The sequence below is a fragment of the Salvelinus namaycush genome, chromosome 22 (assembly GCF_016432855.1).
Source record: "Salvelinus namaycush isolate Seneca chromosome 22, SaNama_1.0, whole genome shotgun sequence".
Classification (NCBI taxonomy): Eukaryota; Metazoa; Chordata; class Actinopteri; order Salmoniformes; family Salmonidae; genus Salvelinus; species Salvelinus namaycush.
The window spans coordinates 15,687,168-15,713,876 of NC_052328.1; the positions used below are offsets into that span (position 1 = coordinate 15,687,168).

The window sequence follows — 26,709 nt, forward strand, 5'->3', positions numbered from 1 at the left end:
AGAGGCAACACTACAGTCCCTGGTTCGAATCCAGGCTGAATCACATCCGGCCGTGATTGGGAGTCCCATAGGGTGGCGCACAATTGGCCCAGCGTCATCCAGGTTTGGCTGTCATTGTAAATAAGAATTTGTTCTTAACTGACTTGCCTAGTTAAATAAAATTTCAAGCAAGTGGTTTTCCATCCACATTTATTTTCCACGCCAACTCTCCTCGATTACCTTTGACCTTTTTCAAAAGGAGGTGAGAGGACATCTAATTGAGAAAAGGCCCATGAAGTTTGCACATTTTTTACCCTTGTGTGTGTACATTATTATATTTATATGTGGGATATTGTTTTTCAACAGGAAAAGTTCAAAAATTGTATACATCAGAATATTTTCCTTCACAGTACCAAAGGGTTGGAATAATGTCATTTCAATATGAATTGTTTTTTCACACTGGATCTATAACATACTTAATATTGACTGACGTTAGCCTACTTATTGTGAAAATATTGAAGTAGATATTTTACCTATACATTTTGAAATCCATATGTCCACATTTTAGCCATTGCATCGACACATGGTAGTAAAATGTGTCTTACCTGTCCACTGTGTCTGCATTGTGACCAGATATCCTGGTCCCTCGTATGCAAATGATTTCATTCTTTCAAAATAATATTTATTTTAAGACACATTGAAGCCATAAATCAATTGCATCAACTGTTGATGATTTTAAAGAGCTGGATAATGATTTAAATGCTTTTACTGTTCAGACCTCTTCGTTATCCAGACAAGCTCCATCTCCTAATCTACACCTGTACAAATGTTGGTACAATCACAATGTGGACAAGATCAGGACAAAGGATGCATGTTAGAACCAGGTATAAATAGGGCTTTAGAGAGTACACAGAGTAGTAGATAGTTTGGATAAGAAGTCATTCAATTTCAATAAGGAAGCATATTGTATTTAACCTTGATTAGCCTGCTAATAGTGGTATTAGAGCTAGCAGTTAGGGTACATTAGGTACATTGAAATGTGAGTGGTCCTTAAACTTCCTCAAACTTGGCATAAAAGAGGCTGCCATGGCGACAGTATCAGCAACCTTCGAAGGCTAAGCAGCTGGCTGTCCTAGACCGTGACCCTGAGCGTCGTCAAGGGGAGGTTTGCATCTCAATGAACTACTCTCACAAGGGCCAAGTAAAGTGTTGCAAGTCTCGTGTATTGTGCATGTGCTATATCATGCACACTAGGAAAGAAGTGGTGCGACTCGAGGGCTCTAGAGAGGTTGGCGTGTTGGGGACGAGCACTCCATTTGAGCTCCATGCAACTACTCCAGCCAAGATCTGGAACCTTGAGAATGTTCTTGCTGAGGGAAGAACAATGCCACTTTATCAGCCCCAAGGCCTGTCAGGCTGCAATGATTAATATGCACAGCGACCTCCTGTTACCTACCTCTATTATATAAAGGTTTTCTGAAGCAAATATGTAGACACTATTTTTGATTAAACTAGACATGAGAAATGTAAAGCAAAGTACAAATAATTGTATAATGACCTGCTTATTTCTATGTCATATACCTCAATTGCAATCAATAACCCTAGAAATTGCTGTCACCTCAGCACCCGAATAGTCCACAGACTATCCCTGCTCTTTCTCAGATGTTTGTCTCCCCCTGTTGGTACGATATTGTAAACTACTCAATGGAGTAAAAGGTTTGACATAACACAGTAATTCCAATCTATTGCGACGGCGCATTACATTTTATTTAACATCAAAATGGATATTCCCCCAAGTAACATTCTCGGAAACAAATTCCACACTTAAACAGCAACTGCAGAACATGCACAAAATGTTTTCAAGAAAATACATTTTCATAAATTGCTTTAAATCCATTTGCACGGTGTACTTTTGTAAGTAGTCTCACATTCCACAGTGAATTCAAAAAGCAGCTCCAAACTCAACAGATTCAGATCATGCACAAAAATTATACATCTTAAAAAGTTGGAAAACATATTAAAAAAAATAACAGCATGACATTCATTGGCACAGTTAGCGTTGCTTTTATACAGTAGGTAAATCCGCCACAAGGTAAAGGGACTTCTGAATTTAAACATTTGAGTTAATGGTAGTTTTCAAACTTCCAGTAGAGGGAGTCAGTCCAGTTCCATACAGTAGGACAAGACTGTACAGTAACAGTTATTAAAACAAACAAACAGCCAATCATATGAGCACATATCTTATAGCACATAGTAAGATCTTTGACCCACATTAGGGAGGGTTAGAGATAAACGTGAGGGCAACTTGGACCAGTTTATGGGTCATGCTACGCACCATAATAAACTATAAACACTCATACATAACCGTACGCCCAGAGACACTCGGTTAGCCTATACTATTGCAGAAATAAGAAAATGATTCTTGCAGTGCAGAATTTCACCTCTTATAAAAAGATATTCATGCAGCTGAATACTTACAGTTGTTAAGCCTGTTTTCTGCGGAAGCGCAGATGCATTTCAATACCATGTTTTTCAGGCTTCCAACAAAATGCCTGCAATTTGATGAGTTTTAAGCATGTCTCTGGATATAGATACTCCGGGAGCCTGCTGTGAACTGAGGCAGTGTCATTGAACTATAGCCATTTGAAATGCGCATAGAAGAGGCCTACAACATCAAAGCCCTTCAGAACACTTTTACAGTAAATAACACAAGCAGCTTTTACCAGGACTGTCTTCCCTTTCAAACATTATTCAAAACACACAAAAATATACTTATCTTGTATATACATTGTCTCACAAATCCAGACCAGACTAAGGCAATAACAGTTTCATAGGGCTGATATACACAGTATTTCATGATACAGAAATGGTCTGAATTAAAATGATAATACAGGGTATATTATTGCCATAATCTTTATAATGTGTAGGGCACTTAGTAGAGACTGGTACTCTGATTGGCTGAGCTATGGAATACAACTGAATTCTGGGAAATGTAGTCTATCATTCAGTGGGGGATGGTAAATTACTAGGAGAAATCTGGTAACTAGAGCAGGTAACCAGATGCCAAAAGGAGAATTGCGGCTTCTGCCGGCTGCTCTGGATCTGCAGTTGCTGTGTAACGTCACGTAACGTGATACTTTTATTTGTCACATTCCTCAGACAGATGTGTACTGTACCACAGCAAAGAACAGGAAGGCCCACACACAGTTTATGCACCCAATTCAGAGCTTTTTTGGGAGCATAAACAGGCCTTCCTGTTCTTCAGAAGTATTCTTTATTAGCCCAGCACCTACGTTTTTTAAGAATGTGCATATGATCACAAACTTTTATACTGTTCCACAGCAGCCATCACATGCTCTCTGTTTCCATAAAAATACTATTCTATAACAGTTTAGAGAAAAGCATTTCTATAACCACAAAGTCTGGTGCAAATAGGACTCCATATAAATTATACTATTGTTCCTTAGGTGGTTCAAACATTAAAGCTGCAATATGTAACTTTTTGGGCGACCCCAACCAAATTCACATAGAAATGTGAATTATAGATCTGTCATTCTCATTGAAAGCAAGTCTAAGAAGCGGTAGATCTGTTCTATGTGCCCTATTTCTATGCTTACCGTGCTGAAGTTTCGCTTGTGTCTTTTACTTGTGTTTTGTATACCAGCTTCAAACAGCTGAATATACTATTTTTGGTTATGGAAAATATATCTCAGTGCGGTTTACATGGTACAATGATTCTATACATTAAACTTGCTTGTTTCGTCACATATACTGACATTAGGCAAACTATTCAAATTTGAGCAACCAGGAAATGGCAGAGCGATTTCTGCATAGTGCATCTTTAACCAAGGGAACAGTTTCATTCAGTAAAACAAACTAAAAGGCACACCACTCACAGCTAGGGGACAGTAGCAGGGCAGCGTCAGTGCATTAGTCTGGAAAACCCGACCCTAGGCTAGGGTCTGCTTTCAAGACTCTTTTGGCATAGAGGAACTACATCATTGCCTACGTCACAACTTTATCAACTTGAATAAAATACAAAATAGTAGCTAGCAAGATGACGATCATAGAGGTTCTTTTTAAATGAGTGAATTTCACGTGGCCCGTTTGCATCCTTAACTAAAAGCACTGCAATGTTTTTGCCAGCAAACCTTGGTTTTGAATCGTGACATTCCGGCATGTCTGCCGCGTGATTTGTTGGGAAAGCCCCAGATTTTTCCCTCCCTTACTATCGACATAGGCAGTGACGTAGCTCCTCTATGCCAGGGATTGGCAATTGGCGGGCCGCTCCCTTTTGAAGTCCTTTGGATCAATTTACCTCCCCCGCAAAATGTGTAGAATTGCAGCAAACTTGCTTTAAAACTGCAACATTTTCTCTACATCCCATGGCAAAATGTGTAGAATTGCAAAAAACGAACTCTTTGGTGTCAAGAGAGGGGCTGCAAAAATGTTTTGCTTGCAATGTGGTGGGAAAAGGGCTATGCACATGTGAGTATGCAGACCTGCGAAAAACGGCACCTCATGTGGCCCCCACACCAATCAAAGTGGCCCATCCCTGCTCTATGCCAAAAGAGTCCACCATTGAAACCAGACCCTAGTCACTGTGTTGCCTAGGGTGGGGTTTTAAAGACTATGCGTGCACGGCTCATGTATGTGATACTGACTGCATAATGACGCCAGGTCAGTGCAGGCATGCTATAGGGGGGCCAAGTCACCATCAGTCTCTTAGGTGTGGTCCGAAGAGCTCCATCTGGAAACTTCTCTGGAAACTTCACCAAGCAAAAAGAACAAAACAAACAACATTTACATAGCCTGTGCTGAGAAATATATACAAACGGTACAACTAAAATCTGTGTAACCCTTAACCTAATCCTGACACTTACTGAGCCTCTCCAATCCCTTTGCTGGGGATATTCAGTTACCTAGCTAGCTACACAACACTACGCGCTATACACCTCCTGAAGTAGTAGGAATTTGCCACTAGACACTAAACTGATCCTAGATCTGTCCCTAAAGTAAAAGTCTACCCTTTGGCGAGCCTCCTCTCCCCGCTTACTCTTCCTCCTCTTCCTCTTCCTCGTCATCATCCTCGTCGTGGCAGTGGGTGATCTCCTGGGGGGTCTGTGGGAACAGGTTTGGGGGCTGGATCTCACTTATGGAGCGGGTCAGCTGGTGCCTCTTACAGTCTAACTCCAACAGGTCCACGGAGTGGCGGTTACGCGTTGCCAGGGGCGACTCGGTATCGTTGATGTCCACGTGGGCGTGCTCAACCGTCGACTCATGGGGCATCTGGGAGAGAAGGGCAGGAAGGGAGGAAGTGTCATACAAATCCACACAGAGAACAAAAAGCAACCCATAGTAGTGCTGCTCTCAATGTATTGTCATACAGACAAACAACGTTCCTTCGTTTTGTCCTAACTATTGTATCCAACGAGGGAATTTACATCCGGATGTCCTATGAGACAACATTAGCTGAACTCACCAGTACGTGTGCTGCTCTGAACAGGTAGCTGAATGGGTAGTAGAGGAGGTTGATGAAGGAGGCAGCGTACAGGTCAGCATAGCGCATCACCTGTGACGCAAACAGAGTCTGTCTGGAGCCACTGCGGAACAGACTGCCCATCATCCCATAGCACATGTCCATGTCATGGGTCACTTTCTGTGGCGGACAGGGTAAGAGAAGAAAGAAAGTTAGAAGATTTAGAGGTTGAGTGCACTGTATGCTATGTGTACGTTTGGGTATGCATATGTGCATGGTGCCAGTTTGCAGGGTGTACAGTATGTGTGTGTGTACCTTGATCCTGCGCTGGAGGGAACTGATATCAGGTCTCTCGTTGCTGCTGCTGTCAAGATTTCTGTGGACAGAGAAACAGTTCTATTGAATTGGGCTTTGGTGGAGTCAAGCTATATTCATTTGTACTTGTCTCGCCATTCTATGGTAGAATAGGAATGGCGCCGAAATGTATAGCGGCTGATTTACGGGTTCCTGACCAATTCTGCTATTTTGTGTGTTTTGTTGCGATTCTTTTAACTTTTTTTGTACATAATGTTTCCGCCATTTTTCCGGTCATAGGAAACAAGCTTCTGGACATCACTAACCTTGATTCAGCTGCACAGGACATGCTGCTCACCCCCAGACCAGGCCCCGACACTCGGGAAAAGAAAGAGACTGCGATATAGAGGCCGACGTGCGGGCACCCTGATGAAGCTACGGCGGCGAGTAAATAAAATCACTGGAGAAAAACCTGGAAGAGCTCCGTTCAAAACTATCCTATCGGCCTCCCGAGTGGCGCAGTGGTCTAAGGCACTGCATCGCAGTCGCTAGCTGTGCCACTAGAGATCCTGGTTCGAGTCCAGGCTCTGTCGCAGCCGGGAGACCCATGGGGTGGCGCACAATTGTCCCAGCGTCGTCCGGGAGGGTTTGGCCGGCAGTGATGTCCTTGTCCCATCGCGCCTCCTGTGGTGGGCCGGGTGCATGCACACTAACACGGTGGCCAGGTGTACGGTGTTTCCTCCGACATATTGGTGGGGCTGGCTTCCGAGTTAAGTGGGCATTGTGTCAAGAAGCAGTGCGGCTTGTTTGGTTTGTGTTTCGTACGGGAGTTGCAGCGATGAGACAAGATTGGATACCACGAAATTGGGGAGAAAAAAGGGGTAAAAGCAAAACAAAATATATATATATATTTTTTTTAACTATCCCATCAACGGGACCTGAAGAACTGTTTATCTTTGTTATAAACAGCTGGTGTGCAATTTCTAATGTTAAGGAAGGCTTGTGGTTGTGCTCGCCTGAGTTTCCGTAGCTGTCTATTTACCACCACAAACTGATGCTGACACTAAGACCGCACTCAACGAGCTGTATAGGGCCATAAGCAAACAAGAAAATGCTCATCCAGAGCCAGCGCTCCTAGTGGAAGGTGATTTTAATGCAGGAAAACTGAAATCAGTCATACCTAATTTCTACCAGCATGTCACCTGTGCAACTAGAGGCGAAAGAACTTTACTCCACACACAGACACATACAAAGCTCACCCTCCATTTGGCAAATCAGACCATAACTCAATCCTCCTGATACCTGCTTACAAGCAAAAACTCAAACAGGAGATACAGTGCCAGCGATCAATACAGAAGTGGTCAAATGAAGCGGATGCTAAGCTACAGAACTGTTTCACTAACACAAACTCGAATATGTTCTGGTACTCATCCGATGGCATTGAGGAGTTTACCACATCAGTCACCGGCTTCATTAATAAGTGCATCGACGACGACATCCCCACAGTGACCGTACGTACATATCCCAACCAGAAGCCATAGGTCACAGGCAACATCAGCACTGAGCTAAGGGCTAGAGCTGCCTCTTTCAAGGCCCCGGACGCTGATAAGAAATCCCGCTACGCCCTCAGACGAACCATCAAACACGCAAAGCATCAATACAGGACTAAGATCAAATCCCTTACACCGGCTCTGAAACTCATCGGATGTGGCAGGGCTTGTAAACTATCACGGATTTACAAAGGGAAACCCAGCCGCAAGCTGCCTAATGAAGCAAGCCTACCAGGCGAGCAAAATGCCTTCTATACTCGCTTCGAGGCAAGCAACACTGAACCAATCATGAAAGCACAAGCTGTTCCGGACGACTGTTTAATCAGCTCTCCTTAGCCAATGCGAGTAAGACCTTTAACCCGTAAGGATTATTTGGCTATTTGATTTTGGATTTTAAGACCCCTTGAAGTATCAAAAATAAATAAAACATGTATTTGGCCTTACTGCTATTAGCCCATACAAACGCATTGAATAACAGAGTTCCCCCCCAAAAAATCTGAAGGAAGTTTGTCCTTTTCCTCATTTTGTTACGTAAAACAGTCTCCATCCAGAGTCTCATCTTTCCTTAGGGGTTAAACAGGTTAACATTCACTTGGCCGCAGTGCCAGACGGATTACCAGGACGCGTACTCAGAGCATGCGCTGACCTCTCCCTGACGCAGTCTGTAATACCTACATGTTTCAAGCAGACCACCATAGCCTCTGTACCCAAGAACCTCAAGGTAACCTGTCTAAATGACTATCGCCCCGTAGCACTCACATCTGTAGCCATGAAATGCTTTGAAATGCTGGTCATGCCTCACATCAACACTATGATCGCAGACACCCTGGACCCACTCTAATTTGCCTACCGCCCCAATTGATCCATAGATGACACAATCTCAATTGCACTCCACAATGCCCTTTCCAACTTGTACAAAAAGAACACCTACGTGAGAATGCTGTTAACTGACTACAGCTCAGCGTTAAACACCATAGTGCCCTCCAAGCTCATCACTAAGCTAAGGATTCCTGGGACTGAACACCTCCCTCTGCAACTGGTTCCTGGATTTCCTGATGGGCCACCCCACAAGTGGGGAGGGTAGACAACAACACATCAGCCACACTGACCCTCAACACGGGGCCCCCTCAGGGGTGTGTTCTTAATCCCCTCCTGTACTTCCTGTTCACCCATGACTGTGTGGCCGCGCACAACTCCAACACCATCATTAAGTTTGCAGATGACACAACAGTGGTAGGCCTGATCACCGACAACAATGAGACGACCTATAGGGAGGATGTAAGAGACCTGGCAGTGTGATGCTATGACAACCTCTCCCTCAACGTCAGCAAGACAAAAGGAGCTGATCGTGAACTACAGGAAAAGGAGAGCTGAGCACACCCCTATTTAAATTGAGGGGGCTGTAGTGGAGTGGGTTGAGAGGTTCAAGTTTCTCAGTGTCTACATCCATAAGGATCTATCATGGTCCAAACACACCAACACAGTCGTGAAGAGGGCACGACAACGCCTCTTCCCCCTCAGTTGGCTGAAAAGATTTGGCATGGGACCTCAGATCCTCAGAAAGTTCTACAGCTGCACCATTGAGAGCATCTTGACTGGCAGCATCACCGCTTGGTACGGCAACTGTGGGCATTCAAACGCAAGGCACTACAGAGGGTTGTGCGTACGGCCCAGTACATCACTGGAGCCGAGCTCCCTGCTGTCCAGGACCTCTATACCAGGCGGTGTCAGAGGAAGGCCCTAAAAATTATCAGACTCCAGCCACCCAAGTCATAGTACCAATGCACCAAGTCTGGAACCAACAGGACCCTGAACAGCTTATACCCACAAGCCAACCAAACAGCTACCCAGACTATCTGCATGGACCCTAATTGCACTAACTTTTTTTGACTCATCTCATACGCGACTGTTACTGTTTACTATCCGTCACTTTTATTCATAGTTATATGTACATATCTACCTCAATTATCTCATACACTGCACATCGACTCAGTAGCCCTTGTATATTGCCAAGTTATCGTTACTCATTGTGTATCTATTATTACGTGTTTTACTTTCCTTTATTTCTCTATTTTCTTTCTCTCTGCATTGTTGGGAAGGGCGCGTAAGTAAGCATTTCACCGTTAGTCCACACCTGTTGTTTACGAAGCATGTGACAAATAAAATGTTATTTGATTTTGATAGAGCACATTCGGTCAATAAAACAATGCCTAATTTAGTTTGTCAACCTTGAGCTTAAGTTTTGGCAGGATGTGGTTCAGTTTACTGTGTAGACGAGGCAGAGACACTCACTTATAGAGCTCTGCCAGGAAGATGTCCAGAGACTGGAGCTCCTCAAACAGAGCTGGAACACAGAAACACACACAGTTGTAAGAGATGCACAACAGTGTACAAAGACGCACAAATATACCCAAATACTGTTGTCAAGCATCAGTATCTATGACATGGGTGTGTTAAGCTCACAGCTCTTGTCAGTCCACACGTGCAGCTCCTGAGCCAGTTCAGGGATCACCAAGAAGGTCCTCCATCCCTGGCGTTTTTTGGACTTGAGGATGTCCCCAAAGATGTGGTCCCCAATGTATACTATGTCCTTCCCTTTGGCCCCCAGCAGGTCACACACTATGTCAGAGGAACCTGTGAGGAGAGAGAAAACTGAAAACTAAGGCCTTGTTGGAATACCTTTGCATTGGACCGATTCCTTCCTCTGAGTAATCACTAGAGGTTCAACTACCACACGATAGTGATAGGTGAAAAGGGTTAGTCATGTCATATCAGTGATTAGAATGCTTTTCCAAAGTATTCGAACAGGGCTGTTGATGTTTGGCTCCTTGTAAATTCCCTGGCCCCTAAAGAGTGTATCCTTACAGGCTGTGGGAAATGAGACAGTATGGAAGCTCTACTTACATGTTTGTGTCAACAATACATTTCTAATTTATGAACGATATTTGTATATACAGTGCATTCAGAAAGTATTCAGACCCCTTGACTTTTCCCACAATTTGAACCGCCTTATTCTAAAATGGATTAAATAAAAAAATGATGCTCATCAAACTAAACACAAACCCAGAATGACAAAGTGAAAACAGTTTTTTAAAAACAGAAATATCTTATTTACATAAGTATTCAGACCTTTCGCTATGAGACTTGAAATTGAGCTCAGGTGCATCCTGTTTCCACTGATCATCCTTGAGATGTTACTACAACTTGATTGGAGTCCATCTGTGGTAAATTAAATTGTACATGATTTGGAAAGGCACACACCTGTCTATATAAGGTCCCACAGTTGACAGTGCATGTCAGAGCAAAAACCAAGCCATGAGGTTAAAGGAATTGTCCTAGAGCTCCAAGACAGGATTGTGTCGACAAACAAATCTGGGGAAGAGTACCAAAAAATGTCTGCAGCATTGGATGTCCCCAAGAACACAGTGGCCTCCATCATTCTTAAATGGAAGAAGTTTGGAACCACCAAGACTCTTCCTAGAGCTGCCTGCCCGGCCAAACTGAGCAATCGGGGGAGAAGGGCCTTGGTCAGGGAGGTGACCAAGAACCCAATGGTCACTGACAGAACTCAGGAGTGCCTCTGTGGAGATGGAAGAACCTTCCAGAAGGACAACCATCTCTGCAGCACTTCACCAAAAGGGCCTTTATGGTAGTGGCCAGACGGAAGCTACTCCTCAGTAAAAGGCACATGCAGCCGGCTTGGAGTTTGCCAAAAGGCACCGAAAGGACTCTCAGACCATTAGAAACAAGATTCTCTGGTCTGATGAAACCAAGATTGAACTCTTTGTCCTGAATGCCAAGCGTCATGTCTGGAGAAAACCTGGCACCATCCTTATGGTGAAGCACGGTGATGGCAGCATCATGCTGTGGGGATGTTTTTCAGCGGCAGGGACTGGGAGACTAGTCAGGATCGAGGGAAAGATGAACGGAGCAAAGTACAGAGAGATCCTTGATGAAAACCTGCTCCAGAGTGCTCAGGACCTTAGACTGGGGAGACGGTTCACCTTCCTACAGGACAACGACCCTAAGAACACAGCCAAGACAACACAGGAGTGGACTCAGGACGTCTCTGAATGTCCTTGAGTGGCCCAGCCAGAGCACAGACTTGAAATCGATCGAACATCTCTGGAGAGACCTGAAAATAGCTGTGCAGTGACGCTCCCCATCCAACCCGACAGAGCTTGAGAGGATCTGCAGAGAAGAGTGGGAGAACCTCCCCAAATACAGGTGTGCCAAGCTTGTAGCCTCATACCCAAGAAGAATCGAGGCTGTAATCGCTGCCAAAGGTGCGGTCTCAACGGTCTCAATATTTATGTAAATGTGATAGTTTTTTATTTCTAATAAATTTGCCATTATGGGGTATTGTGTGTAGATTGGTGAGGGGGAAAAAACAATTTAAGCAATTTCAGAATAAGGCTGTAACGTAACAAAATGTGGAAAAAGTCAAGGGGTCTGAATACTTGCAGAATGCACCGTATAAATGATATGTGTCAGGAGTGCGTTACCTCCAGAGTACACGATGCCGTGCTGCAGCGGTCCTGTGTATGTGCCAATCTTCAGCCGGCCTGTGGTCTGCAACAGAAGGCACTCTGGTAAGGTCATCGTGGCAATGCCAACATGAACACACAAAAACGTGCACACACACAGGTACCACACTGCTAGACGGTTTAACGCATACTCGAGCCCAAACACAAATACTCACTGTGTCGACCTGCCGTAGCACTGTCCCCTCTCCGAAAAACACGGGTTTGCGGGCATCTACTAAGATCAGGTCAAAGTAGGACTGCCAGGGCCGATGGGGCATTCCCACCTGCAGCACAAACATACACACTGGACCTCTGTTCCATTTCAGCAGCTTGCCGCCTCCCCTAAACCCCTCTTCTCTTAGAGTTCGTAGGTCGGAAAGGAAGCAACAAGAATCTAAACAAGACAATTCAGTCTCTTACCTTTGGACCATGGGGGAAGTCAAACAGGTATGTCATTATTTTCTGAAATGATAAACAGAGAGACGTTATACGTGATGTTCATTGATTGTGTATGGGGTTATGTACAGTGCAGTCGGTAGGCCTCACCTCTGTGTATTTGTAGTCACTGTTGGTGGCCAGGAACACCTTGGCCACTTCATTCATCCGACTCAGGAGTAGAGGGAGCTTCCCCTTTAATGAAGAAAAAATAAATTAAGCAAATTACATTTTAAGTGATACGTTTACAGGTGTTAAAAAAGACAAGGTCACTGAAAATGTGTCAGATGCAATTAAATGAATGTGAAGTTTACTTACATCCTTGACCACATACTTTTCCAGGTTTTCCACCGTTTTTTCTTTCAAAGATCCCTGATGAAAACAGGCGACAAAACATTTAGACAGGGAATAGAAGGAATAACAGATACAAGTATGTTTACATAAACACAAATAACCCGATATTAAAAACAGTTTATGGCAGTAGGCCGAGTATGGCAATAGTCATGTACACACCTTACTCTGCTTATCTTAAACGATGTAAGCATACGCCCATTAAAACACCTGGTTTTCTGAGCAATCTTTCCAATTATTAGCACATGTAAACCCCTTAATCGAAGGTCCGGCAGTGTATTTGATCTGTGCATGTGGCAGCACCAGCAGTGCAAGCCTTCCTCTTACGCGCGAGTGAAGTATACATCTTAGAATTTTTTTTCACATAAACTTTGTATGTCCGAACTCAGAATAAAATAAGCTTCCCAAAAATAACATGGTCGCTGTTTTACAACGTTTACTTCGAGTGCCGATTTTCTGCATTTCTCAAAGTCCCATTAGTGTCCATGGAAACAGGATTATTAGGGAAATCGTTCTTGCAAAGCATGTAAATGTTTTAATCAAACTATTATATTAATCTGACTATTCACAATAATCATATTATTGTGTGCATATAACCATATTCAGTGAAAAATACTTGAATGGATTTTGAAGAGGAAGTGAGGGAGGGAGGTTGTTTTACCTTCAAGTGGACCCAGTCCACAGCATCACGGACATCCTGGAACATGCTCTTGTAGGACATGAAGAGGTCTCCATTCTTAAAGCCAGTCTCGCAGCTGGGACCACAATAACTTGAATTAGAAATCCCAAACTATCTGATAATCATTCAAAATGATTCCGTTTTCAGAGGGAGAGCAGCACACTCACCTTGTGTATTTGGGGCAGTTGGTGAAGAAATCAACCAGACAAGCAAAGAGGTAGGTTTCTGAAGAGGGAGCAGGGTAAGGCCATTTGAAACACCAATGTGACATCAGCAAAAAGGACATTCCTCAGAAAATAAAAAAAACAACACTAACTTATGGAACAACAACCAGTGGATTATTTGTAGTACTCTGGAGCAGTAATGTGGACAGTATCAGAGAGACTGTGAACACAGTTCAGTGAATGTCACTCAGGCAGTGGTATTCAAACTCAGGGTCAGTGGGGTCACCCAAATTGTTTTTACGATTTTGTATTTTTTTAAATAATATAAGAACAAAAAAATAAGAGCACAAACATTTTTGAGAAAGATAATTTGATTTTTTGATGTTGAGTAATTGTATTTATTGGTTTCTTTTCATTTAGAAAATGTTATGAATTTAAGGTTATTTGAAATTGACAGATTTTAAAGGTTGTGTCATTAGATTTGGAGTGGGGTGAAATGGGGTGAAGACTGCTCTCTCACCAGGGAGGTTGAACAGTGTGTTCAGAATGTAGAAGCGGTCAGTGTCTCCACGCTGGATAAACTTGTTGGGGTACATCTCCCTGATCTCAGGCCTAAAGGAACAGAGTGATTAAATGAGTATGATATGACTATACGGTGTGTGTATGTGCAATATGAGGGTATTTGGCATGAGCACATGGTAAATGTTTGGTGTGAGGGTGATATCATTACGAGCAGCAGAACTCACCCCCTCATGAAGTTGAAGCCGTGGGCACAGACCAGGATGTTGCCGTATGCGTCGACCTTGAGCAGATTCCCGTGCATTGTGTCAAACAACAGGCCTCTGGAACCAGAGGGTGGTAGGACAACTTGTCAGAACCGTTTATATGTGTGTGAGATGGGAGCCATCATCTCTAAAGAGGCTTACTAACTGAGATGTGTAACTTTTAACCTGGGCCAGACTGAAAGGGAGTATTTTCCTCAAGACCCTAAGTTATTTTTAAATCATATATTTGTGAAATGAAATCGGCTCAAACCAAGTACTGTTAGAAAACAAATAAATAATTATAATTGACCAAATCAAAGACAACTCTATAATGGTATTCATAAGAATTCAGTCTGGCCTTACTAATAACTAACTGATGTGAACGTGTGATGTCAGACGGACCTGGTGGGGAAAGCGGGGTCGTAGACAAAGTTGAGCAGCTCCTGTGGGTAACCGATGTGGATGAGACGTTCCACGGTCAGGTCAAATCCCAGCGACTCGTACTCAGGTGATTTATACACTGCAGTAAGTAGGGAGAGGGATACAGCTACTGTAGTACAGGGTGATATACTCACTGGGAGAGAGCTACAATGCGGTCTCTCCGTGTTCATAGAGAGGGAGACAGATTTATGTGGCGAGACTGACAAAGCACGATAGCGCCTACACACTGGAACATAGGGAGGGATTTATATGTGTCCTCTGTGGACAGTTGAAATTAATCTGGTATGGGTATGTTAAGTGAATAACGTGCACATCCAGAACACATGTAAGCACATGCACGACACACACGACCCACTAAGAGTGCTTCGACTGCACTGCAGATAGTGGCTATGGAAGCAGATGACCTGTAGCGGTTGGCATGTCAAAAACCCTTTAGTTCCTGGCGCTACTCCCACAGCCCTATCCCCCCTCCCCCAAGGGTTGTTTCTCCCCACTCAGTGTGTGGAAACACAACCCCTTAGCAGCACTTGTTTATGGGACGGTGACGGGGCTCTATAAACAGGCGGATGTGAGCCGCTTGGGTTACAGTTATCCTTCAGAGACCCAAAGGAGGGCAGTGGAGTGGGGGGGGGGGGGGTTACTGGTTGAGAGGGTGACGTATGCGTAAGGTACAAACAATGTCATCCAGGCTACACGTGTCACAAAAAGCAGAGCTGGCCCACTTGAGGTTCTAGGCTATATCGAGACCTCCTACATGCAAGGGAGTAAGCTGCTGTATCAACACAAGCATTTCACTGCACCTGCGACTACATCCGCAAATCTGTGTACGCAACCAATAAACTTTGATTTGATTTGAGCAGGCGACTGTACACATGGCATTCTAAACATGCAGGCATTGTCAGTACACATAAAACATGGACACACACACACTGAGTGTACAAAACATTAGGAACACCTGCTCTTTCCATGACGTAGACTGACCAGGTGAAAGCTATGATCCCTTATTGATGCCACTTCAGTCAGTGTAGATGAAGGGGAGGAGAAAGGTTAGATAATGATTTTTAAGCCCTGAGACAATTGAGACATGGATTGTGTATGTGTGCCATTTAGAGGGTGAATGGTCAAGACAAAATATTGAATTGCCTTTCAACAGGGTATGGTAGTAGGTCCCAGTTGCATGTGTTTAAAGTGTGTCAAGAACTGCAACGCTGCTGGGTTTTTCACGCTCAACAGTTTCCCGTGTGTATCGAGAATGGTCCACCACCCAAAGGACATCCAGCCAACTTGACAACTGTGGAAAGCATTGGAGTCAACATGGGCCAGCATCCCTGTGGAACGCTTTCAACACCTTGTAGAGTCCATGCCCTGACGAATTGAGGCTGTTCTGATGGCAAAAAGGGGTGCAACTCAATATTAGGAAGATGTTCCTAATGTTTTGTACACTCAGTGTACACCTACCTGCCAGAGTGTAGTCCATATCAAAACCAAAGCACTTAATCTTCTCCATTGCCAAGCTTCTGTTCACAAAAACTCTGAAAAGGAAGTAGAGTATCTAGTCAGTCAGAGGTTCTGATGATGAACATATCCTAAAGAGGATACTTTGCATGAAAACAGATGATAGTAAAGGACAGGGTCCTGAGTTCAACAGTACAGAAGTGGAGCACTGCAGTAGCAACTCTAAATGTGTCCATACAAAATATGCATTCACAGCGAGGATTACACAGATCTTTACAAAGTCTGAGAAAAAAATGAGTCCAACTCAAAGGCCATATTTCATATACAGTATCGTGAAAAAGTATTTGCCCCCTTTTTGATTTTTTCAATTGTTGCATATTTTTTACACTATGAAACACCCAATGCCCCTGGTGAAAAACAAATTGCCCTCTTACACTCAATAACTGGTTGTGCCACCTTAAGCTGCAATGACTGCAGCCAAACACTTCCTGTAGGTGTTGATCAGTCTCTCACATCGCTGTGGAGGATTTTTTTCCAACTCTTCCATGCAGAACTGCTTTAACTCAGCGACATTATTAGGTTTTCAAACATGAACTGCTCGTTTCAGGTCCTGACACAACACCTCAAATCAGGTTTACATCTGGACTTTGACTAGGCCATTCCAAAACTTCAAATGTGTTGCTTTTCAGCCATTCTGATGTAGACTTGCTTGTGTATTTTGGATCATTGTCTTACTAAATGACCCAGCTGCACTTCAGCTTCAGCTCACAGACAGATGGCCTGACATTCTCCTGTAGAATTCTCTGATACAGAGCACAATTCATGGTTCCTTCAAGGATGGCAAGTCATCCAGGTCCTGAGGCAGCAAAGCATCGCACTACCACTATCATGCTTGACCGCTAGTATGCGGTTCTTACTGTGGAATGCAGCGTTTGGTTTTCGCCAGACATCAAGGTTTTTTTCTGGATCAAAAAGAGGATTAGGTGGGGGGCGTGACAATGGATGCAGTCGGCCGTTGACACAGCTGGATTTTAGAGAACCTTTTAGAGGCCCCCATCTTTGCGGTGTAGATTCTACTGCAATTCTACTACACATTTTGCCATGGAGCAGAGAGAAAATGCTGCAATTTTAAAGCTAATTTCCTGCAATTCTATGCATTTTGCCATGGCTAATGCTGTGTTCTTTTGCTCAAACTTAAAATCAATGCTGCTAAATTCATTGTTTTGGGAATTTTCCATTCTCCCTGACTACCTAGCTTTTATTTTGGTGATTGTTAATTCTCAAATAATATATTATTAAAAAATATACATTGAGTATACCAAACATTAGGAACACCTTCATAATATTGAGTTGCACCTTCCCATTTGGCCCTCAGTACAGCCTCAATTCATCGGGGAATGGACTCTACAAGGTGTCGAAAGTGTTCCACAGGGATGCCGCCCACGTTGACTCCAATGCTTCCCACAGTTGTGTCAAGTTGGCTGGATGTCCTTTGGGTGGTGGACCATTCTTGATACACACAGGAAACTATTTAGAGTGAAAAACCCAGCAGCGTTGCAGTTCTTGACACAAACCGGTGCACCTGGCACCTACTACCATACCCCGTTCAAAGGCAGTTCAATCTTTTGTCTTGTCCAATCACCCTCTGAATGGCACACATTCACAATCCATGTCTCAATTATCTCAAAGCTTAAAAAAAAATCTTTAACCTGTCTCCTCCCCTTCATCTACACTGATTGAAGTGGATTTAACAAGTGACATCAATAAGGGATAATAGCTTTCACCTGGATTCACCTGGTCAGTCTAGGACATGGAAAGAGCAGGTGTTCTTAATGTTTTGTGTACAGGTCCATTATCTTTTTTTACATACTTTCTATCTGGTTTTAGTTGTTCACAAGTTGTTGTTTTTTTAGGCAGCCCACCCAAGGATTTCAATGGCAGAAAAATCCCTGTCCATAACAGGACCCATGTCGTCCAGAAAGTTATACTTTTGACTCATCTGTCCATAGAACAATCTTCCAGTCTTTATGGCCATCCAGGTGCATCCAGGGTATTTTTGGCAAACTTTACTTTTTGAATGACATGGGACCCACTATGTCTGGCAAAAACCAAACACTGCATTCCACAATAAGAACATCCTACCAACGGTCAAGAACGGTGGTGGTAGTGTGATGGTTTGGGGATGCATTTCTCCATCAGGACCTGGACGACTTGCCATTATTGACGGAACCTTGAATTGTGCTCTGTATCAGAGAATTCTACAGGAGAATGTCAGGCCATCTGTCTGTGAGCTGAAGCTGAAGCGCAGCTGGTTCATGCAGCAAGACAATGATCCAAAACACACAAGTCAGTCTACGTCAGAATGGCTGAAAAGCAACACATGTAAAAGTTTTGGAATGGCCTAGTCATCCAGACCTAAACCAGATTGAGATGTTGTAGCAGGACCTGCAACGAGTAGTTCATGCTCGAAAACCAAAAAATGCTCAAGGTGACAGTACCAGTTATTGGGTGTAAGGGGGCAAATTATTTTTCACACAGGGCATTGGGTGTTGCATAATGTTTATTAAATAAATTAAATAAGTATCATATTTTTGTGTTATTTGTACACTCAGGTTCCCTTTATCTAATATTAGGTTGAAGAGCTGATAACATTCGGTATCAGAAATATGCAAAAATAGAGAAAATCAGAAAGGGGACAAACTTTTTCACGGCACTGTAGTAAGATTTTTTACTTTTTACAATTTTTAGCATTGTTTACATGTAGGCTTATACATGAACAATAATTGGTGTTTGCTTGAAAATAATTTGAAGGAAATTAGCAGAAATCCACACAGAATGGAAGAACCACTGTACAAAAAGGACCCGTAGTCTTGCATCACTGCTGTGTCAGTGTCAGCATTAACCCACTTCCTGAAAAGACTTGAGCTGTGTTCGAATACCCATACTAAAATACTGTATACTACTAGTTCATTTAGGTATACTGTAAACAAATGGTATCTTTTCAGTTTAGCGTACTAGCGCTTCGCCGGACTAACGGAAGTGGATACTGTTGCTAAGCAACCTCTTGCTAGCTTGTTAGCATAACAAATAACTAGCTAGACATTTTTACGATTTTGGCTGTGGTCGGAAATTCAGTCTGGAGTTCCAGAGTGTGCTCCAGAGCGTTGTCAGATTGTCCATTCGTAAATTCAGAGCGTTTCGCTCTAGGAGAGTGTCACTGGACGCTCTGGCTGAGGAGTAGGGTTGATCCGAGCATTCTGACCCCACAGCGGCAGTCAATCACCCAAGCTAACTGGCTAACATTAGCTATCATGCTAGCTAAACTCAGCACAAAAAGAAATGTCCCTTTTACAGGTTCCTGGAAAGATCATCGTAAAAACCAAAATAACTTCGCAGATCTTCACTGTAAGTGGTTTGAAACACTGTTTCCCATGCTTGTTCAATGAACCATAAACAATTAATGAACATGCACCTGTGGAATGGTCATTAAGACACTAACAGCTTACAGATGGTAGACAATTAAGGTCACAGTTATGAAAACTTAAGACACTAAAGAGGCCTTTCTACTGACTCTGAAAAACACCAAAAGAAATATGCCCAGGGTCCCTGCTCATCTGCGTGAACGTGCCTTAGGCATGCTGCAAGGAGGCATGAGGACTGCAGATGTGGCCAGGGCAATAAATTGCAATGTCCGTACTATGAGACACCTAAGACAGTGCTACAGGGAGACAGGACGGACAGCTGATCATCCTAGCAGTGGCAGATCACGTGTAACAACACCTACACAGGATCGGTACATCCTAACATCACACCTGCGGAACAGGTACAGGATGGCAACAACAACTTCCTGAGTTACACCAGGAACGCACAATCCCTCCATCAGTGCTCAGACTGTCTGCAATAGGCTGAGAGAGGCTGGACTGAGGGCTTGTAGGCCTGTTGTAAGGCAGGTCCTCACCAGACAACACCGGCAACAACGTCGCCTATGAGCACAAACCCACCGTCGCTGGACCAGACAGAACTGGCAAAAAGTGCTCTTCCCTGACGAGTCGCGGTTTTGTCTCACCAGGGGTGATGGTCGGATTCGCGTTTATCGTCGAAGGAATGAGCATTACACCGAGGCCTGTACTCTGGAGCGGGAGTGATTTGAAGGTGGAGGGTCCGTCATGGTCTGGAGCGGTGTGTCACAGCATCATCGGACTGAGCTTGTTGTCATTGCAGGCAATCTCAACACTGTACGTTACAGGGAAGACATCCTCCTCCCTCATGTGGTACCTTTCCTGCAGGCTCATCCTGACATGACCCTCCAGCATGACAATGCCACCAGCCATACTGCTCGTTCTGTGAGTGATTTCCTGCAAGACAGGAATGTCAGTGTTCAGCCATGGCCAGCGAAGAGCCCGGATCGCAATCCCATTGAGCACGTCTGGGACCTGTTGGATCGGAGGGTGAGGGCTAGGGCCATTCCCCCCAGAAATGTCTGGGAACTTGCAGGTGCCTTGGTGGAAGAGTGGGGTAACATCTCACAGCAAGAACTGGCAAATCTGGTGCAGTCCATGAGGAGAAGATGCACTGCAGTACTTAGTGCAGCTGGTGGCCACACCAGATACTGACTGTTACTTTTGATTTTGACCCCCCTTCCCCTTTGTTCAGGGACACATTATTCCATTTCTGTTAATCACATCTGTGGATCTTGTTCAGTTTATGTCTCAGTTGTTGAATCTTGTTATGTAAATACAAATATTTACACATGTTAAGTTTGCTGAAAATAAACGCAGTTGACAGTGAGAGGACGTTTCTTTTTTTGCTGAGTTTATCTCCAGACACATATAGCTAACATTAAGTATCTTGCTAGCCATTTCCAGACACAAATTAGAGAACACCTCACTCTGACCATTTTACTCGCCCTCGTGACTGTTTTCCTGGCAACAATTTAATGACGCTTTTTTTTGCCCACGTTTACTGACACCGGCCATATATTCAACGGGTGTTGAGCGTTCATAAATGCGCTCTGGCACACTCAAGACGAGTGCTCTGAAATCGGAGTAGATAGACAGAATAAACAATGTCCATTGAGAAAACAAACCGACTATACCACTTAGCTAAGAATGATGTTAATAATCAAGTCAATAAATGTTGGGTAATTAGTTAGATTATAGTTAATATACTGCCTGGCAAGTTTGATATATTAGTAGCCAACTAACGTTAGGACGGTAACTAGCTAACATACTGGCACATACTACTGTCATGCTATGTGGTTCGTAGCTAAAGAATTATTAGCCAACATAACGTGTAACGTAATTTATTTGAAAAGTCATTACTTTATTACATTGCTCAACATTTGTCATAATTAATTAAAGCAATGAATTTGTATCCGCTCTCGTCGGACATCAGCAGCATATTTTCCGCCATTTTCTTCAAATCTGAAAACGTTGTGAATCCTCGCCCATTTTCTGAAGAATTGCATTATGGGCCCTAAAAGCACGGAAATAGTGCCCACTGCTTGTATACTTCGTATTTTGGCGAATTCAGTATGACACCCGGGAACTTTTGGCATACTAACTATATCCATGCTATGACCAATAAGCATACTACATACTCAATTTACGTCACAAATAGTACAGTTAGTATGAGTTTTCGAACACAGCTTTGGTTTGTTGGGAGACTAGCCTAATGTCTAGATTGAAAGAAACAACCAAGTATCACTCAAACTCAAAAAGAAATCACAACATCAATGGCATGCAAATCCGTTTCGACATTTGTTACGTAGTCTGCTACATACATCTGAACTTCAAACTTCATTAAGCCTTCCTCAGATTTCCCTTGAAACCTGGCATCATTGTATTGAATTATATGTCCACAAATGTGCTTACACACTGCTACGTTGAGTCAATTCCGTTATAACATAAGCAATCCACGATACAATGAAGCGCTCAGGTAATCCTCTTTTCCAGTGAAAGTGAATTAGGCAAGTGCTTTGTCTGCTGCTGGTGCCCATGGGCATACCGAAAGGCCTTGGCAACCACTCCAGAGTCTGTGCAGTCAACTCTTGCCTGACATATATTCCAAAAAAAGCAACAGAGGAAGAAGGAATCATTTCACAGCACTACGGCTAATTTTGATTCAAAAGAGAACAGAAGGTAGCACACCAACCGAAGGACACAGTGGCTCCAATATCTAGGCCTCCACTAGCACATCACTTAGAATGGAGCAATGTGTTGGACATGCATTTTAAGTGCTGGGCTAGTGTGAATATTGCAACAAAGCAACACATTGAAGTTCACTGGCCTTTTTAATGCCATTTAAGAGGCACTTTCGGCTCGTCTTGTATTTATTCAGACACTAGGTATTTTCACTATGAGAAGCCTACATCGTACGGACCAACAGGAAACACCTGTAGTGAAGTTTACATTTCAGACACAATGAAAATGTGAAAACCATTTTAAAACAAAAGAAGCTTGAAAATGCACCAAGGGAAATGATGCAGATGATCAGTTGAATATATCTAATAGGAAGCAAAGTAGGCAATAACATTCTAGATACTCCCTCGCACCAACAAAGCCATACTGTTCCTGGGCAATTCCATTGTAACAGAATTTCACTCACTCAGATTTTTCACTTTAAAATGTATACCAAACAAAAACCATTGCTTTCAAAGTTTAACAAACCATAGAACTCTATGCACAAGGACTGCTTTTAACAAGTTCTAGAGAAAATTATACAAAAACACATTTAGAGGAAGAACTATGCAGTAACAGAATAAAACGGAGGGAGATTTTACCGTAATTCTGTTACCAAACTTTTCATCTTTAAATGTTTTTTTCACTGTGTAAATTCTTCAAAGTAGTCATTGTGCATAGAGTTGAATGGTTTTTAAACTTTGAAAATCAATGGTTTTTGTTTGGCATACATTTTAAAGTGAAAAATCATAGTCTCAGCGTAATTCCTTTTTATTGTGGAATTGCCCTCCTCCAACACTATTCTGGCCTGAAGTTTCTATTCAGATGTTATGGGATAAGACTTCAGACTGATGGCGATGGGGAGGTGGCGTTAGGAGCGGGTGAGGGGTGATGCAGTAAGAGAGGGGGAATGAAGGGCAGACTGAGGGGGAAGAGAGATCACACCAAGAACTCATGACCACCTACTACCACCCACCCTCAGGGACCTACCCAGCACACAGAGGGCTAGTGTCAGTATGAACATGGGATACATGGAGTTTGAATGGAGAATAAATACACATGTACAAAAGGGTCATTCAGTCAGTATTGAGGTTCAACAAAAGTTTGGCGTACCTCATTGCAGGATGGTATTGGGCCAGTTCCCTTGGAAAGCTTTGTAATAGAGAATACATGTGCGATAGCATTACCACTGAATGTGAATGTGTCGTAGCCTGCGCTCCAGTGATGCACACCACATAAATCAGGTGGTTCTTACACTGCTTTTAGACTTGTTGCATTGACAGTGCCCCTGTTTTCTTATTTGGAAAGGGTATGTAGATTTTCAACCACAGAATGAGGAAGGAAGACACTACACCATGACAACACCACCAGACTTTTTACCCGGAAATGGTTGCCGGCCACACGATATCGACACCCAAAAGACCTTTCTTACATGTTTATTACACTACATAGTTATACATCAATTTATTAAACATTAAATGTTGTATGGAATCGGGAGTATGTGTGTTTCACACACCTTCGATAACACATGAAAACTATGAAGATAAATTAGCCTACATTGCACATAAGCAATAATAAAGGAGCAATGATATATCCATGTAGCCTGGTCCCAGATCTGTTTGTGCTATCACGCCTACCCCTTGTCACTCATTGTCATGTTTGGCGTGACAATGAGTGAGAAGGAGTTGGCAAGAGAGCAGAAACAGACTAGCACTCAGGCTAATTGCCATGACCTTAACCTGACGGAATCTTGCTCTCAAAGCATACATTTCTGTGACACGTTATGCATCTTTATTCTGTACCTGTGGTAGGCCTCACGCCGATACTTCTTCATGGCCAAGCCGTCCATGTTGGCTGGGAGGTCTGCAAAGTTCTGTAAGCGGTCGCTCCATGACGTCATCTTGAACCGTTTGAATTATTTCTGTGAATCAAAGTGAATAGGCTTTAAGGACCGGTATGTTGTCAATGGAACTATGGCAGCAGTAAAATGGTGTAGCCCTCTTGTCTAGGTTGAAGGGACCTCAATTAAGCTCCTCCCATGCTCAGATGATAAGTATTTCAAGAGTTTGAGGCTGAACTCAATCATTTAAAAAATTATACTTATTATTGACTGTGGATTTTTATTTTTATTTTATAACATGGCCTTCAGGGAAATCATGGCCTTCTGAAAATCACGAGGCAGGCTTGTTTGTACTCTGAGCCTTGGAGTAGACTAGTTTCTAACAAAAATAAGGCTCACTACAGTGGAATCGCAGTTAATCCCTCTGTGCAAGTCTAAACACAGACATCCTCAAATAAGGGCAGCTGAACATAACAATGCAAGAACATGCAGCAAGCTCCTTCAACAAGGTTCATCAACAAAGTGTACAAACTTACGAGAACAGCTGTGGAACTAACTACTGGTGTACGACCACAGTAGCCTAGTTGGAAAGATAATGGAATCTGGGTCATCCAATGTTAAAATCGAATGATCGGCTGATAAAACGAGAAGCATGCAGCTGCACCTGGTGCACACTGAAAGTGAATCTCAAAGCGCATGCGTCTCAAATGGTATGTGCCCACTGCACTAATGCCTTGGACCAGAGCTTTAATCTGTCACTAGCTCTGGACCAGGGCCTGGTTTCCCGATAACGATGGAATTTAGGCTTATGAGTTTTAACCATGCATCTTTCCTACCACGACCGAAGATATAACATGTTTCCCAAAACACCACGCAGAGAGAACGTTTGCTAATGCTTCGAATACACCGACTGTGTCATTGCACACAATAGTAGGCAGCATCATCTGGATATGTATCCGGGTGGCAGGTAGCCCAGTGGTTGGGCCAGTAACTGAAAGGTTGCTAGATCGAATCGCTGAGCTGATAAGGTAAAAATCTGTTGTTCTGCCCCTAAACAAGGCAGTAAACCCACTGTTCCCCGGTAGGCCGTCATTGTAAATAAGAATTTGTTCTTAACTGACTTGCCTAGTTAAATAAAGTTAAATACAAAAAAAAGTGTGATCCATGCAACAAAAGTTCAACATTCACCTTCTGCTACCATTTCTGTCAAGCCGTCAACACATAATTTCGATAAACATATGCACCACACTGCAACTGCCTCTGCAACGCAAGCACAGTGTTTCATTGGAAATAAATGTAATTCTGGTGTACCAAAATGCAATATACTGTCGGTGTGTTCGAAGCGTTAGCGCGCAACATAGGCTACTATTTTAGCCACAATCGTAGTGGTCGAAGTTGGCAGAGTTCGCTAAGTTATTATTTTTGTATAATGTTAATGACATACTTATAAATGTTCTGTAATAAATTACTATAACAACTTTCATGCTTCCCGAAGACTAACGTTAACCAATTGGCGACCAATATTACAGGTTATTTCTCGCTCGCCCTTTAAAATAAACAAAACTAACTCGAGCCCAGTATTTAATATATGTTTGTGTGTGAAGCCTTAGACAACTTTCCACATTGGGCGGGAAATTTGTTTTTCTAATTCGAAAATCGAATTTCACCACCTGTGTTGTTGGTGGCGTGGAGATCACGCAGCATCCACTCAGGCACCATTCGACATCCGGCCCTCAGCTTGCATGTCTCACAGCGTCTGAGGTATGATCTTCAGACTCTACACGATAAAACAAGCAAATCTGCAACAGCTAGCTAGCTAAGTTGCTAGCTAATGGATAGAGGGACATAGGGAGGAGCTTTCTAGGGCTAGCTAGCTAGCTAGCCTGTTCTGAGTCCGACTCAGTCCCAGATCTTTTTGTTCAATCATGACAACTCCTTGTCACATGAGAACAGTCACTCTTTCTAGAGCTAGCTAACAGGCAACAATAGCAAGTCAGCTAAGGTTTGCTAGGTAGAGATATTTTGACAGCTAGCGGAACATTACTTTATTTGCTTCGTCCAGCAACGAACCATTGTTCAATAATATCTCGTTGCGGGACCAAGAAAGACTTTCTGTCTCCCCCATCAACTACGACAGCTGCTAGCTAAGCTAAAAGCAATCAAGTCAGTTGAGTGCAGCCGGCTCTTTTAGTCCACACTCTCGAGAATAATCAATACATATTTGCATGTCGTGTATGCTTCGTTTATATACCACTTTGTTAGGCTACTATTTATGCTAGAATCACAGGACGAGACAAGCTACTCACCAGTCTTGTTGCAATATTGAGTGGGTAGCTAATGATTCACAGAGCATGCGCGAAGCCTGGTGCAGAATATGTAGATAGAAATGGAATACATAGAATGAACAGTCCATATTACAGATGTTATAATAATAGGCCTACTGGAACATTCTTATTTATAGGCGTCATTGAATGTCTATCTGACCTCTCCCCATTCAGATCAGAGTTGACAGATCGACTTTGATGCCAATGACAGGATCTCACGGTTGCATAAGATATGAGCAGTCTGTGCAA

At 43.1% G+C, this 26,709-nt stretch overlaps 1 protein-coding gene across 1 annotated transcript; it reads right to left on the reverse strand.

The window, feature by feature from the left end:
- Nucleotides 1-1,722: 1,722 nt before the first annotated feature.
- Nucleotides 1,723-26,464, reverse strand: nt5c2a (5'-nucleotidase, cytosolic IIa). The gene is made up of 19 exons (XM_038960471.1): nt 26,443-26,464; nt 24,099-24,217; nt 16,121-16,194; nt 14,624-14,741; nt 14,204-14,299; nt 13,978-14,069; nt 13,461-13,518; nt 13,276-13,369; nt 12,582-12,635; nt 12,375-12,458; nt 12,249-12,290; nt 12,005-12,112; nt 11,808-11,874; nt 9,766-9,936; nt 9,595-9,646; nt 5,774-5,834; nt 5,462-5,638; nt 5,036-5,268; nt 1,723-4,748 (listed from the first exon to the last, which is right to left on the reverse strand). Exons 2-19 carry the CDS (start codon nt 24,194-24,196, stop codon nt 4,697-4,699), a joined length of 1,731 nt encoding a protein of 576 aa, XP_038816399.1. The 5' UTR covers nt 24,197-24,217; nt 26,443-26,464; the 3' UTR covers nt 1,723-4,696.
- Between the last annotated feature and the right edge of the window lie 245 nt (nt 26,465-26,709).